Source organism: Nuphar pumila, chromosome 3 (assembly GCF_984573655.1).
Source record: "Nuphar pumila chromosome 3, dmNupPumi1.hap1.1, whole genome shotgun sequence".
Lineage (NCBI taxonomy): Eukaryota > Viridiplantae > Streptophyta > Magnoliopsida > Nymphaeales > Nymphaeaceae > Nuphar > Nuphar pumila.
Genome location: NC_143251.1, coordinates 137894997 through 137908136, shown reverse-complemented (window position 1 = coordinate 137908136; position 13140 = coordinate 137894997). Strand labels below are relative to the sequence as shown.

Below are 13140 nucleotides of genomic sequence, written 5' to 3'. Positions count from 1 at the left end.
AACATATATTAAAATCATAGTCACCAATAATCTCTTGAAACTAGAAGCAGGAACAGAAGCTACCATGCATCAGTTTCCTGTTCTGCATCCCATCTTTAAAAGTTTCAATGACCATATGTGCATAACTTGAGCATCTTTCATGCTGTCTCTGGTAGAAATGTGCCTCAATTGGTGAAAAGAAAAGCCAAGATATGTGTTCCTCCTGAGGAGGCAACTGCAACTCATCTGAAACGAGCATTTTAGAAGAGCGCCACATAATCTTCTTGAAGAATTTGTGGGTAAACTCCATTGCTGCAACATCTCTCTTCTGGTAAAGAGGTTGATGTTAAAAAAAATAAAAGAACAAAGTCAAAACAAAATCTAATTTGAGCCAAATAATAACACAGTAAGGTAACAGTATCACGTGAATCATTTTTACTAAAAAGAAATACTGCATTTGACAAATGACAGTGGAAAACTCACTCGCATATAAATCACTGTGAAAACAAAAAAAAAAACATGGCATAATGACATTCAAAGACAACCACAAAACACAGAGAACTTCAACCAAAGACAACAGAAAACACACATGCAACCTCATTTGAACACAACACAAAAAATGATGCAAAGAAAATATGTGTTCTTTATAGGCATACAAAATACTATAACAAGACATTGTGCTAGATCATACAACAGAATCCAGAGGAAGAGACCTAAATACTCATGCTTGCATAATGCAATTGTTTTATGCATGATAGCATGATACTGACGGAGATATGTTAAAATATGCTCAACAGTTATTTGGCTTTGCACATCAATAAACTGAAAAGCTTTCTAATTAAATAAGGAAAACCAAAGAAATTTTTAACCAATTTCTTCAAGTTGTCTTATAAAAAACACACTGAGTTGGAATCAAGAGATGTTCAAGTTCAATTCCTCAACCAAATAGGTGACACATTAAAAGACCATTATTCAGCACCTCCACTTAACTTCTTCCCACCCAAGGAAATGGAATTGACTTTAGGGACAGAGAGTCAAACTAAGGCCAGCATGAAGATCAAAATGCATGACACAGAATCAGGAAGAATAATCATCTCTAAAACAGAAGAAATTATGGAAAAAATAACAGAAGAACAAGGAGAGCAAAGCAATCCAGTAGGTAGTAGTGATTGGAGAAAAAGGGAGACAAAACAAGTTGTGCATAAATGATTCTGGTCTTTCTATAATAACTTGCATGCCCTATTTTACACTTTCATGTTTATACTTTATAGCTGTCATCAGAGTAACCAATAAGGAAAGCAAGGAACCAAAATCCAAACACATAGCAATGCCTTTGTACAGATAATGACTTGAAACTATAACTAGCCACTGGCTGATTTCATGATCTAGTTTCGTAAACATTTTTTTCCAATATTAGATCTTTTGTTCTATCATGTTGCATGAGGTAATCGTAGATATCATGACTATTATTTCTTTTCAAGACTAAGGATTAAAAGAATAGTTATAGAAAAAGTAACATCTTCTATCCAAAAGAAAGTCCCTTAGTGTATATTGTTTGCATATGATATAGTATTTGTGAGTCAAGACAAAGATGTACAAACAAAAGTTAAAACCTTGAAGGATCATATTGAAAAATTGATCTAAAAATTAGTCTATGGTGTGCAAGTTTGCTGAGGAAGATAGTAAAAAATAATGTCATAAAAATACAAGATCTCACATTCCAACAATGTCAAAAAGTTAAGACACTTAGGGTTTATGACACAACAAGATGGTGAATTTGCTAGTAGGATTTGCGCCAGTTGGACAAAGTAGCAATAAGCTAGTGGATGTGATTCAATAAATGAATACCTCTATAAGTAAAATGATGTTTCTATAAAAGTGTTATATGACCATTATTCTATTATGGTTTTGAATGTTGGGCAACTAAAAAGTAACAAGAGGTCATCTCGCAGAAATGTATATGTTAAGATGAATGTATGAAGGCGATGCAGTTAGAAATTAATACATCAGAAAATGTTTGGGAGCACTACCAATAAAAGAAAAATTAGTGAATGTTGTTTAAGATGGTTTGGATATGTTGCACAAGACCTATTACAGTGCTAATTAAAGAAGAATGATCACAATGCAAGTGGAAGGAATTAGGAAAAAAAAGACCATTGAAGACTTTGAGGGAAGCAATGAGATGTGATATCAAGGATTGTAAGGTGACTCAAGGTGTAGCTCTAGACAAGAAGAAATTAAAAGTCAAGTCCATGCAGTTGGTGTTAAAGTAAAGTATACATACATATATATATATATATATATATATATATATATATATATATATATATTTATTATGTTGATGTAATAGGTAATACCCACTAGGGGTATTTTTGTCATTTCACCAGTTGTAATAGGTTGTGCCCATAAGGGGCACAACAGTAATTTTTTTTGTTTACTTAAATGTCCTTTAGCTAAAGGGCATTTAAGACCTTCAAAGAGTCGGTGGGACCTCCCCAACGGCTCTATTTGTAGCGGTTGGGGAGGGTCCCAAGTGTTAAAACATATGTAATAATACCATAATACCCGATAGGGGTATTATGGTCATTTCACAAAGTACCCCATAGGGGTACTTATTTTGTTTCTCGTTTTCACTATTTTTTATTTTTCTTTTTATTTTTATTTTTGTATTTTTTGGATACCGAAAAGGGGCCCCACAATGGAGTCGTTGGGGCCCCCAACGGTCACATATGTGACCGTTGGGGGCTCCCAACGACTCTATTGGGAGTCCCTTTGGTCTCCTCTTCTTATAAATAGGGGGAACCCCCCATGTATGTGGTATTGCTCTTGAGAGCTCTTCTTCAATAATAGTGATATTATTTTTCATGTGTGTAGCCTTTTTATAAGGCCCTTTGTATATCCCTTAGTGGATTTTCTCTCTTGTGCTTGTTGCATTTGTCCGTGTGGGACATAGTGAATGCTTTAGCATTCTTGGTTTCTTCCGCTTATTTCATTACATGGTATCAGAGCCATAAGATCTTCTAAAGGTAAAATCTTGTCTCTCTCTACTTCCTTTCTTTCTCACATCTTCCTTGTGTAGCAATGGAAGTCAAAATCGATCTATCATTCAAACTCAATGGAAAAAATTACATGATGTGGGCATCCGCAATGGAGAATAATCTCAAAGGCAAGAAGCTTTGGGGTTATGTAATAGGAACCGTTCCGGAAGCCCAACTTAAGCTCACAAAGATGGAAGGAGATCAAGAGAAAGCACTTGAAGGCGATGCTCGTCTCAAGGCCATTGAAGATTATAATCATCAAATGGAAGATTGGGAGAGCAACCATGCAAAAATCCTTGCATGGTTTATGAATAATGTCGAACTTAAGGTATGTGCAAATATTGCAAAATTCCGCCGGGCAAATGAAGCTTGGTTTTTTATGAAGGGTATGTTTACCCAAAAGGATCTTGCAAGAGCTTATTTCTTGCAAGAAAAAGTAAGAACCACAAAACAAGGCGACATGAGCATACAAGATTACTATAGTGCTCTAAATCCTTTGTGGGATGAATTGGCTCTTTTAGAGCCTAAATGGGTATCTATGGAGGATGTGGTTCTAAGACAAAAACAAATGGAACAAGATAGATTGTTTCAATTTTTATTTGGGCTTCGTCCCGAATTTGAACAAGTGAGATCCTCACTTCTCCATAGATCCACGTTTCCTCCCTTAGAAGAAGCTATTGCCGAGATTACTCAAGAAGAGACTAGGCATAGCATGGGTAAAAGCATAGAGGAAGTTCTTGCCGTATCTAAACCCGGCAATCATGTTAAAACATACAAACCACCTCATTTTGGTAAGCAAGGGAGTGGTGGAAGAAAAATGATTATATGTCACCATTGTTATGAGCCGGGACATATTAAACCCGTTTGCCCAAAGCTAAATGGGGCATTCAAGCCAAAGGTGGCTTCCGTTGAAGAATCCACCACCAAAGAAGATGACGGCAAGAACGGGGATCTCAAAGACACTCTTGGACAAATCTCCTTGGCTCTTCAACAAATCTTAAAGGTCACCTCTTCCACCTCCGGTGCCGCCATTGCCTCATCATCACCTCCCGGTACGTACTCTTGGATTTTAGATTCCGGAGCTTCTTTTCACATGACCCCTCATGAAAATGCATTAACCAATGTGCACACCAATTCAAAAATGTCTTGTGTCTCTACGGCCGATGGAACTTTTCTCAAAATAAATGGTGTTGGAACTCTTGATTCTAAAAATGTTCAAAATTTCCTTGTTCCAAAAGTTAGAATAGTTCCAAAATTAAATCTTAACCTCTTTTCCGTTTCTCAAATAGCCGACCATGGATGTGAAATATCTTTCTCATCCCAAGGGTGCTTTGTGCAGGATCTCCGGTCCGGGAAGCGGATTGGGCAAGGCCATAGGAAGGGAGACCTTTATTTTATGGATAATTTAATGCTTCCAAATACCTCATTTTGTACTTATGTCCAAGACAAAAATATTGAAACTTGGCATAAAAGGCTTGGACATCCAAGTTACTCTAAAATGTATCTTTTTCCTTTTGGACCCAAGTTTTGTAAAGAAAAAGATATCAATTGCAAAGATTGCATTTTTGGCAAAATGAAGTCTACTCCTTTTCCTATTAGATCCTTTGTGACAACAAGACCTTTTGAATTGGTGCATTCCGATGTTTGGGGGCCATCTCCGGTTCTATCTAAAGGTGGTTATTCATATTATGTTACTTTTATTGATGATTATACTAGATATGTATGGATTTATTTTCTTAACTTTAAATCGGAAGTTTTTAACTTCTTTAAAGAATTCCATGCAAAAATTCAAAATCAATTTCAAAGTCAAATATCCATTCTTAGATCCGATTCGGGTGGAGAATACTTATCAAATGATTTTCAAGCATATCTAAAACAACATGGCATTTGTCATCAAAAATCTTGCCCAAGAACTCCTCAACAAAACGGTCTAGCGGAAAGAAAACATAGGCATATTTTGGAAACCACTAGATCCTTACTCATTTCTAAAAATATTCCTAAAAATTTTTGGGCCGAAGCCGTGTTAACCTCCACCTATTTAATCAATAGGATGCCATCTTCAAAATTGAATAATATCTCTCCTTATGAAAAACTTTTTAATATGACACCCGACTACAATCGTCTTCGGATTTTTGGGTGTAAATGCTTTGTTCTTTTACATAAAAGAGATAAATTGTCACCTAAAGCAATAGAATGTGTATTTTTAGGATATGGTGAAAATCAAAAAGGCTATAGATGCTTTGATCATAAAAACAATAAGTTATTTGTCTCCAAAGATGTAACCTTTTTAGAAGATGAAAATGGATTTGACATATTGGAAAAATCAAATGAAATTGATTATATGTTTATCAATGATCTTTTAGAAGATTCAAATGATGACTCTTTGAGTCATCCGGAAATTTTAGAAAATACTCATGATTCTCATGATGATGATGTATCACCAACTAATGGTGACAATCTCCAAGTATACACTCGGCGTGAGGAAGCCCAACCTATTAGTGCTTTAGAAAAATTCTTGCGGCTTAATGAACCCCTAGAAGAAACCTCCCTTAGGCGTTCTTCTAGAGAATCAATTCCACCTAATAGGTTTGTCTCATATGAAACTCTTTCACCTAAATATAGAGCTTGTCTAATAGCCTTGCATTCTTACTATGAACCCTCCCATTATAATCAAGCAAAAAGTATACCTCATTGGGTTAAAGCAATGAAAGTTGAACTAGATGCTTTAAATAAAGCTAAAACTTGGGAAATAGTTCACCTTCCTCCAAATAAGAAAGCTATAGGATGTCGATGGGTCTACAAAGTCAAAACAAAAAGTGATGGTTCCCTAGAGCGCTATAAGCTAGATTAGTTGCTAAGGGATACTCACAAGAATATGGCATCGATTATGAGGAGACTTTTGCTCCCGTGGCTCGCATGACAAGCGTTAGAACTTTAATTGCGGTAGCATCATCTAAGAAATGGCCTATATTCCAATTAGATGTTAAAAATGCCTTTCTTAATGGTCAGTTGAATGAAGAAGTATATATGGATCTTCCGCCGGGAATCAGTGTTAACCAAGGTCAAACCCTTCGGTTATTAAAAGCCTTATATGGTCTTAAACAAGCCCCTAAGGCTTGGTATGATAGATTTAGTGCTATCATGTTACAATTGGGATTTCGCTCATGTTATACTGACACTGCTCTTTTTGTTAAAAATGCAGGTAATAGTATCATCATCCTTCTGCTTTATGTTGATGATATGATCATCACTGGCAATGATGAAAGCGGTATTCTTAAAGTTAAAAATATGTTAAAACATAATTTTGATATGGTCTGATCTGGGTTTTCTCAGGTACTTTCTTGGCATAGAAGTTGCATACTCTCCTCGAGGGTATATACTGTCACAGATGAAGCTTGCTGCAGACATATGTTCCAAATCTGGGATTTCAGATGATAAAAAGGTGGAGACTCCCGAGGTTATCAATGCTAAACTACGACTGGAGGATGGAGTTCTGCTGGACGATCCTACGCCCTACAGGCAACTCATAGGCTCCCTCACCTATCTGACTATCACCAGGCCCGATATTGCTCATGCTGTGCACTCTGCAAGCCAATTTCAGCATGCTCCTACATCTGTGCATATGAGTGCTGTGCTCCGGATCATTCGATATATTAAAAATACTTTGACTAAAGGGCTATTCCTATCCTCAATCTCTTCCTTAGATTTACTAGCTTATACTGATGCTGACTGGGGAGGAAACCCAAATGATCGAATCTCAACTACTGGTTTTTGTGTATTCCTAGGAGATTCGCTAATTGCTTGGAGGTGCAAGAAACAGCAGAAAGTCTCATTGTCTTCTACTGAAGCAGAATACAGGGCTATGGCAACCACTACAATGGAGCTGGTGTGGCTTCGAAGTCTTCTTCAAGATATGGGAGTCGAAATTACCGGGGCTTCGAAGCTTTATTGCGACAACAAAAGTGCTATCTACATTGCCAGCAACCACACTTTCCATGAGAGGACGAAACATATTGAAATGGATTGTCATTATGTACGTGATGAATATCTTCGTGGGACAGTAACACTGCCATATGTCACTTCAGAATATCAACTTGCTGATTTCTTCACCAAAGCCCTGCCTGCTCCTCGCTTCTTGTTCCTCCTTGGCAAACTTTCGGTCATTCCCCCGTAAAGTTTGAGGGGGGGTGTTAAAACATATGTAATAATACCATAATACCCGATAGGGGTATTATGGTCATTTCACAAAGTACCCCATAGGGGTACTTATTTTGTTTCTCGTATTTCACTATTTTTTATTTTTATTTTTATTTTTATTTTTGTATTTTTTGGATACCGAAAAGGGGCCCCACAATGGAGTCGTTGGGGCCCCCAACGGTCACATTTCACATATGTGACCGTTGGGGCCCCCAACGGTCACATATGTGACCGTTGGGGGCTCCCAACGACTCTATTGGGAGCCCCTTTGGTCTCCTCTTCTTATAAATAGGGGGAACCCCCCATGTATGTGGTATTGCTCTTGAGAGCTCTTCTTCAATAATAGTGATATTATTTTTCATGTGTGTAGCCTTTTTATAAGGCCCTTTGTATATCCCTTAGTGGATTTTCTCTCTTGTGCTTGTTGCATTTGTCCGTGTGGGACATAGTGAATGCTTTAGCATTCTTGGTTTCTTCCGCTTATTTCATTACACCAAGGCCCTCTCCTTTGCTCTTTGTGTATATAAAGGGGTTGAACCCCTCTTCTTTGTAATGCTTTCTTGTCCATTTGTGGGTTGTACTTGTGTGATTGTATTTGACCCATAAGTGGTCCTTGTGTATACACACTTTTGCGTGTTTGTCAAGCCCATAAGAGGCACTCTACTATTCCTTTGTATTTGATTACATGGTGTCAAAGCATTGGTGTTCTTGGATTGTAACTTGTACGTGAAGAGGAAGCTCATAAGATCGGTGGAGCGTTGCTTCATTGCTTTGGGAAGTGTGCCATCTACCATCTTCAACATGTTCTTGCCATCTTCTTTTCTTCTCCCTCTCTATCTCTTCTCTCCTCTTCTCTTGTTACGATGGGCGAAAAAAGTGGTTATGATTGTTCCCATCAAGTTTGATGAGAAAAACTATGATATGTGGGTCACCACTATAAAAAAAATCTTGGTTGGCAAAGACTTGTGGGATTATGTTGATAGTTTCATATCAAAACCTCAACCTATTCTCACCAAGTCCATTTGTGGGGAAGATGGAGTAACTAAAGAGGAATCCCTTAAAGAAAAAGTGAGAGAAAAGGCGCTTTTAGACTACAAAAGGATCATTAAAGAATGGAGACCAAAGATATGGAAATGATAAGCATTGTACATCATTGCAGACCAAAGATATGGAAGTCAAGGAACTTCAAGCATCAAAGGCAGCTTTTAAAAAGATATGACCATTACGGAAAATGAAGGTATTTCCTAACATGTGGATTGAAAGAAAGTGTTAATAACACAAACACCATAAGAATAAGATAGAGCTGATTTGAAACCCTAGGTGAACAAGCATTGCAGTTTGTGGATATGCTGTCAATGATCCTATCAGCATTCAACTTGTCGCGGAGAACTGAATCCATAGACCTTGCCAACAACTCATTTGCACCCCTACTCACCTAGCTACAATTTACGATATTGACAAGCAGTTATCCATTTTACAAAGCTTAAAACCATGAACCTGGTCTGACTTGATTCAAGGTCCATCCCAACAGATCAACCAAAAGAGTCCTGTGATTCATATTAGAACAAGAAATCTGATCGAAATCATGTCCAAGCCCAAGTCCAGAGCATGGACCTGATTCCAATCAGATCTAGATTTGCTGACACCTTGTACTTGACACAACCTTGCTGTAATGCGTCAATATTTGTAATTAATGTTCTTACACCAAAAACTCAAGGATTAGAACCTGAACCTAACTACAAAATGAACCCATCACCAAACTTTGTGAAATTCTTCCATATTGGCCGACTCACCATATTAACTGAGTGAACAACCATTGAGATGATTTCCCAAGTTATAATACTTGGTCCAGAACTGGCTGAATGGGACGTCCAAATGCTCCTTTGACCAAACAGAAGAGGGTTGGCAGCATCTTTTTAATTATTTTTCCTTTGGGTCACTTGTGAAGATAAGTGCAAGCTCTGGAGGATGATTTTCATATTCAACCTTAAATGGGTGACCACTCCAAACCACCTTGCAAACAGAGAGCTTAAGCAGAGCAACCCAGAATATTTTCTCACCTCATATGGATTTCGAATAACTTCAGCCCACCATCTATGCAAATCAAAAGGGCAAGCTTGAAGGAAGCGTAAGAGCCCATGCATGTCATCAAGCCGTCTCTGAATAGGAGTTCCCGTGATGCACCAGTGATGCTGACCATGTAATCGTAATGCCATTTCAGTTGCAGAGGCAGCGCTACTTTCAACCATTTGAGCCTCATCCAGACAAATACGCCACCAAAATATTCTCGTAAGGGGCGTTGGAACTACAGGATATCTACAATAATATTTTGTCAGCATAAAAAATAAAGTTTATTTGTATACAACTTCATACACGACTAAATAAATATTATATACCATTTTCCAGAAGCAGGTAACTTAAACCTTGAAAAAGAGGAGAGTCAAAACAGAAACAAACTTGAGAAGAAAAAAAAGTAATTGATAAAGAATCAGAACTCATAGTATAGGTCATATGCCAAATGCAAGAACACCAACCAAATAGGTCATGCAATAGAGAAAAAAAAAACAGCAGCAAGAGTCAGGAACTCAAGAATGGTTAGCATCTGGAGGCACAACCACTCAAAGACAGGAAATAACAATTTACTATACTTTTTTTTATATCGGGGAGGAATCACCAATTTTTTGGGGGCCTGAGGTGCAACGTTGACTGTGCCCCCATTCCAGTGCCCTTGGTGTAAAACTCCATGGGTACTCCTTCATTCATGACATGAATATCTACAAAAGAAGTTACATATTCATAATTCATAAGCATAGGAGGTCAATTTGTATGGTTGACCTAGGAATGGGCATATGTACGCACCAACTTATAGTGTCTTAGGCAACATGGTAACTTGTTCATGAAACAAACTAAGTTGAGAAAACAAATAAACAACTTAGATCGACCCCTCCATATTGATTTTTTTGAATGTTGACATTCTATTCATGCCAAGTCTTCCACAATGTAAACAGATATTAAAGCATTAAGACCTTTTGTAGCGAACTTGGTTCCTCTTCCAATTTCTGCCAATGCAACTTTTAATGTAGAACCTTTTCCTTGATATAGTGATCACGCACTTTAATATATGTGATCCAAGAATGAGACACTGAGTTATCAGCTAGTTTGATAGTTGAAATTTTTCACCATGGCTATCTCTTGCTGCACCAAAAGACTGTACTTGTGTAATGAAATAGAGGAAAATACAAAAACAATGCAACTAAGGGCTTTACATGATCACGATCACAAAAGTGCATAAGCATAAACCAATGCCACTAAGGGCTTACAAGATCACAAGTACAAGTCCACTATAGGACAAAACAATAGCCAACAAGAGGCAACCACACAAGCACTAAGTGCATATAACATATTAAGGAACTAAATAGAAAAACAGAAAATATAAAAAATATTCATCTTTATTGAGCATAAATGCTTAAGAGAAGCATTAGTTACAAGAGAGGGGTTCAACCCATATTTATACACAAAGGAAGAGCATGGAGCTCTATTGGGGAGCTCCCATTTGTGACCATTGGAGAACCCCCAATGATTCTATGGTCTTTTGACCATAGAGCCCATGCTCTTTACAAAAAGGACATTAAATAAAAAGATAAAAAAAATAAGAGAAAATTTTGTTCCTAATGTACAGTAAATAACAAAAATACCCATAAAGGGTATTTAGTATTTACCTATTACATCATTGTATGTATATATATATATATGTACAACTTAACACTCTCCCTCAAACTTACGGTGAGATATACCAAAAGTTTGGAAATACAACAAAGATTCAATAGGAAAGATCAAAGTCTCAAGTGTCTTTAATGGAAATTTCCATCTTCAGGACATATCAGAGAGTTTTGCAAATACAAGTCTCCAAATGTCTTTTATTAGTGATCATCTTCAATCGCCTTCGTCGGCTATCTTCATCTTCATGATGCATCGAAGATATTCCTTTCTCAGTCCATCGCATCTTTAAGAACATGTAGAGAAAACAAAACACAGGTCCCAACTACAAAAAGAAGGTATTCTAACAAAATAGTTATGAAGTTTCAAAACAAATATATATATTTTGAATAAGAATAACATTCAAGGAAAAAATTTTAAGCAAAGTGGTGATAATTTTTAGAAATATTTAGATACCCATTAAGAAAGATAGGACGAGTATACCTCAAAAGAAAAAATTTTATGAAATCAAATTTAGACAATCATAAACTCAAAATCAACATATTTTTCAAGAAAACATAAATATTGATGATAAGGGAACTTAATCAATTATCAAGAAGAGATAAAAAATTATGTATTAATAATATTCCAAATTTTTAGAAAATCCCTTCAATTAAAACAAATCATCAATTTATAGTGAAAACAACAAGCATATAAAGTATAACACTAAAAAAAGAACCCTCAAGAAAAGAGTTAATTAAATTTATGCATGCAACAATGTGAACAAGATAATCAATATGAAACATACACATATATATTCAACATGCAATTAAAAAATATTTAATGCACATAAGGCTATAAGAATATGGATCGGATATGGATCCAGTAGAGGATCCATATCACGTGCATGTTTATGTATTTTGTATTACTAATACAGGGCAGTTTTGTCCATGCAAAAGAAGTTGTAACCCTATTAAACTTAACAATGTTTCAGTGCAGCTAATCCAGATTTGAGTGGCGGCCGATTCCCAACAAGCACCCGAGTTCTCCTTCTCCTCTCTCCCTCTCCTCTTTTCTCGATTCTTGCAGCAGTTTTATCATGGTATCAGAGCATCGATCTCTCTGGGAATAAAAAGGGCCTTCATAGGAACCGGGACAAGTTGTCCTCCTTCTCGTCGTCAGACTTTACTCCTCTCGTCATCATGCAACTTGGTCTCATCATCAGGTTTTATTCTCCTTGTCCCACCTGAGTTAATGACAGCACGTGATTAAAGTAACGTCCCCTTTCTTCTTGTCGTCAGTTTTTTTTGTCTCACGCAAGAAACTTGTCTGGTCACGCAAGTTTTTTTTCCACGCAACCCAACTCTGGTCACGTGAACACCTCCTGTTCACGTCAGTCGTGTTTTCCCTGTTTCACGTACTGTGGTTGTCTGTCATTGTCAGAGTCTTTCACCTACTCCAGGTCTGATTGAATTAAACCAGCGTCCTTTCATACGAGTCCCTATATTCTTTTTCATCTACGGTCTATATTCCTTTTCACTTACTGTGGTTGTCTGTCATTGTCAGAGTCTTTCACCTACTCCAAGTCTGGCTGCATTAAACCAGCGTCCTTTCATCCGCCTTTGTCTGCGTTTCTTCATTGACTGAGTCAGATCTGAACCCTACACAGATCTACTGACGTAAAACTGTTTTCCTCTCACTTGATTCTTCATAATCTATCGTGCGTCGTGACACCATCTTCTTTGTGTGTCGGGCTCTGCTGAAAAGTTATTCTCTATCATAAGATTACAAATGGACAGTTCAGTCAACTCGGGGCTTTCTTCTAATTTTCTTGGGCAGCTCGTTTCTGAAAAATTGAATACCAACAATTATTTGATTTGGAAACGTCAAATCACTCCTTTCATCCGAAGCCAAGATCTTTCAGGTCATTTGGATGGCTCCACTCCAACGCCTCCAGCATTTATCACACAAGAAGCAAAAGAAGATGGAAGCTTACCAAACATTGTTCGTAATCCTACTTTTGTTGAAGCAAAAGAAGATGAAGTGTGATCAAGCTCTCGTCGCGTACATTACTTCCACATTAACACAAGAAGTATTAGTCTCTATTCCTGATGATTGTACAGCTAAAGAATTGTGGGAGACTCTAGCTCAGACTTATGCTCAAATATCAGAGGCTAAGGTGATATTTCTCAAGCGTGAATTTCAGTCTTTGAGAAAAGGGACAATGACC

General features: G+C 37.1%; 1 protein-coding gene across 2 annotated transcripts in view; it reads right to left on the bottom strand.

The window, feature by feature from the left end:
- LOC149844023 (RING-finger, DEAD-like helicase, PHD and SNF2 domain-containing protein) overlaps positions 1-13140 on the bottom strand; it is a 155414-nt gene that overhangs the window by 91816 nt on the left and 50458 nt on the right. For both annotated transcript variants that reach the window (XR_016430949.1, XM_090000260.1), the window contains exons 6-7: positions 9275-9530; positions 64-307 (exon numbers count right to left, since the gene is read on the bottom strand). Coding sequence is in view for 1 of the 2 variants with exons in the window: in XM_090000260.1 (XP_089856386.1) it covers positions 64-307; positions 9275-9530 (500 nt within the window). In the remaining variant the exon portion in view is untranslated. The remainder of the gene's footprint in view (positions 1-63; positions 308-9274; positions 9531-13140) is intronic.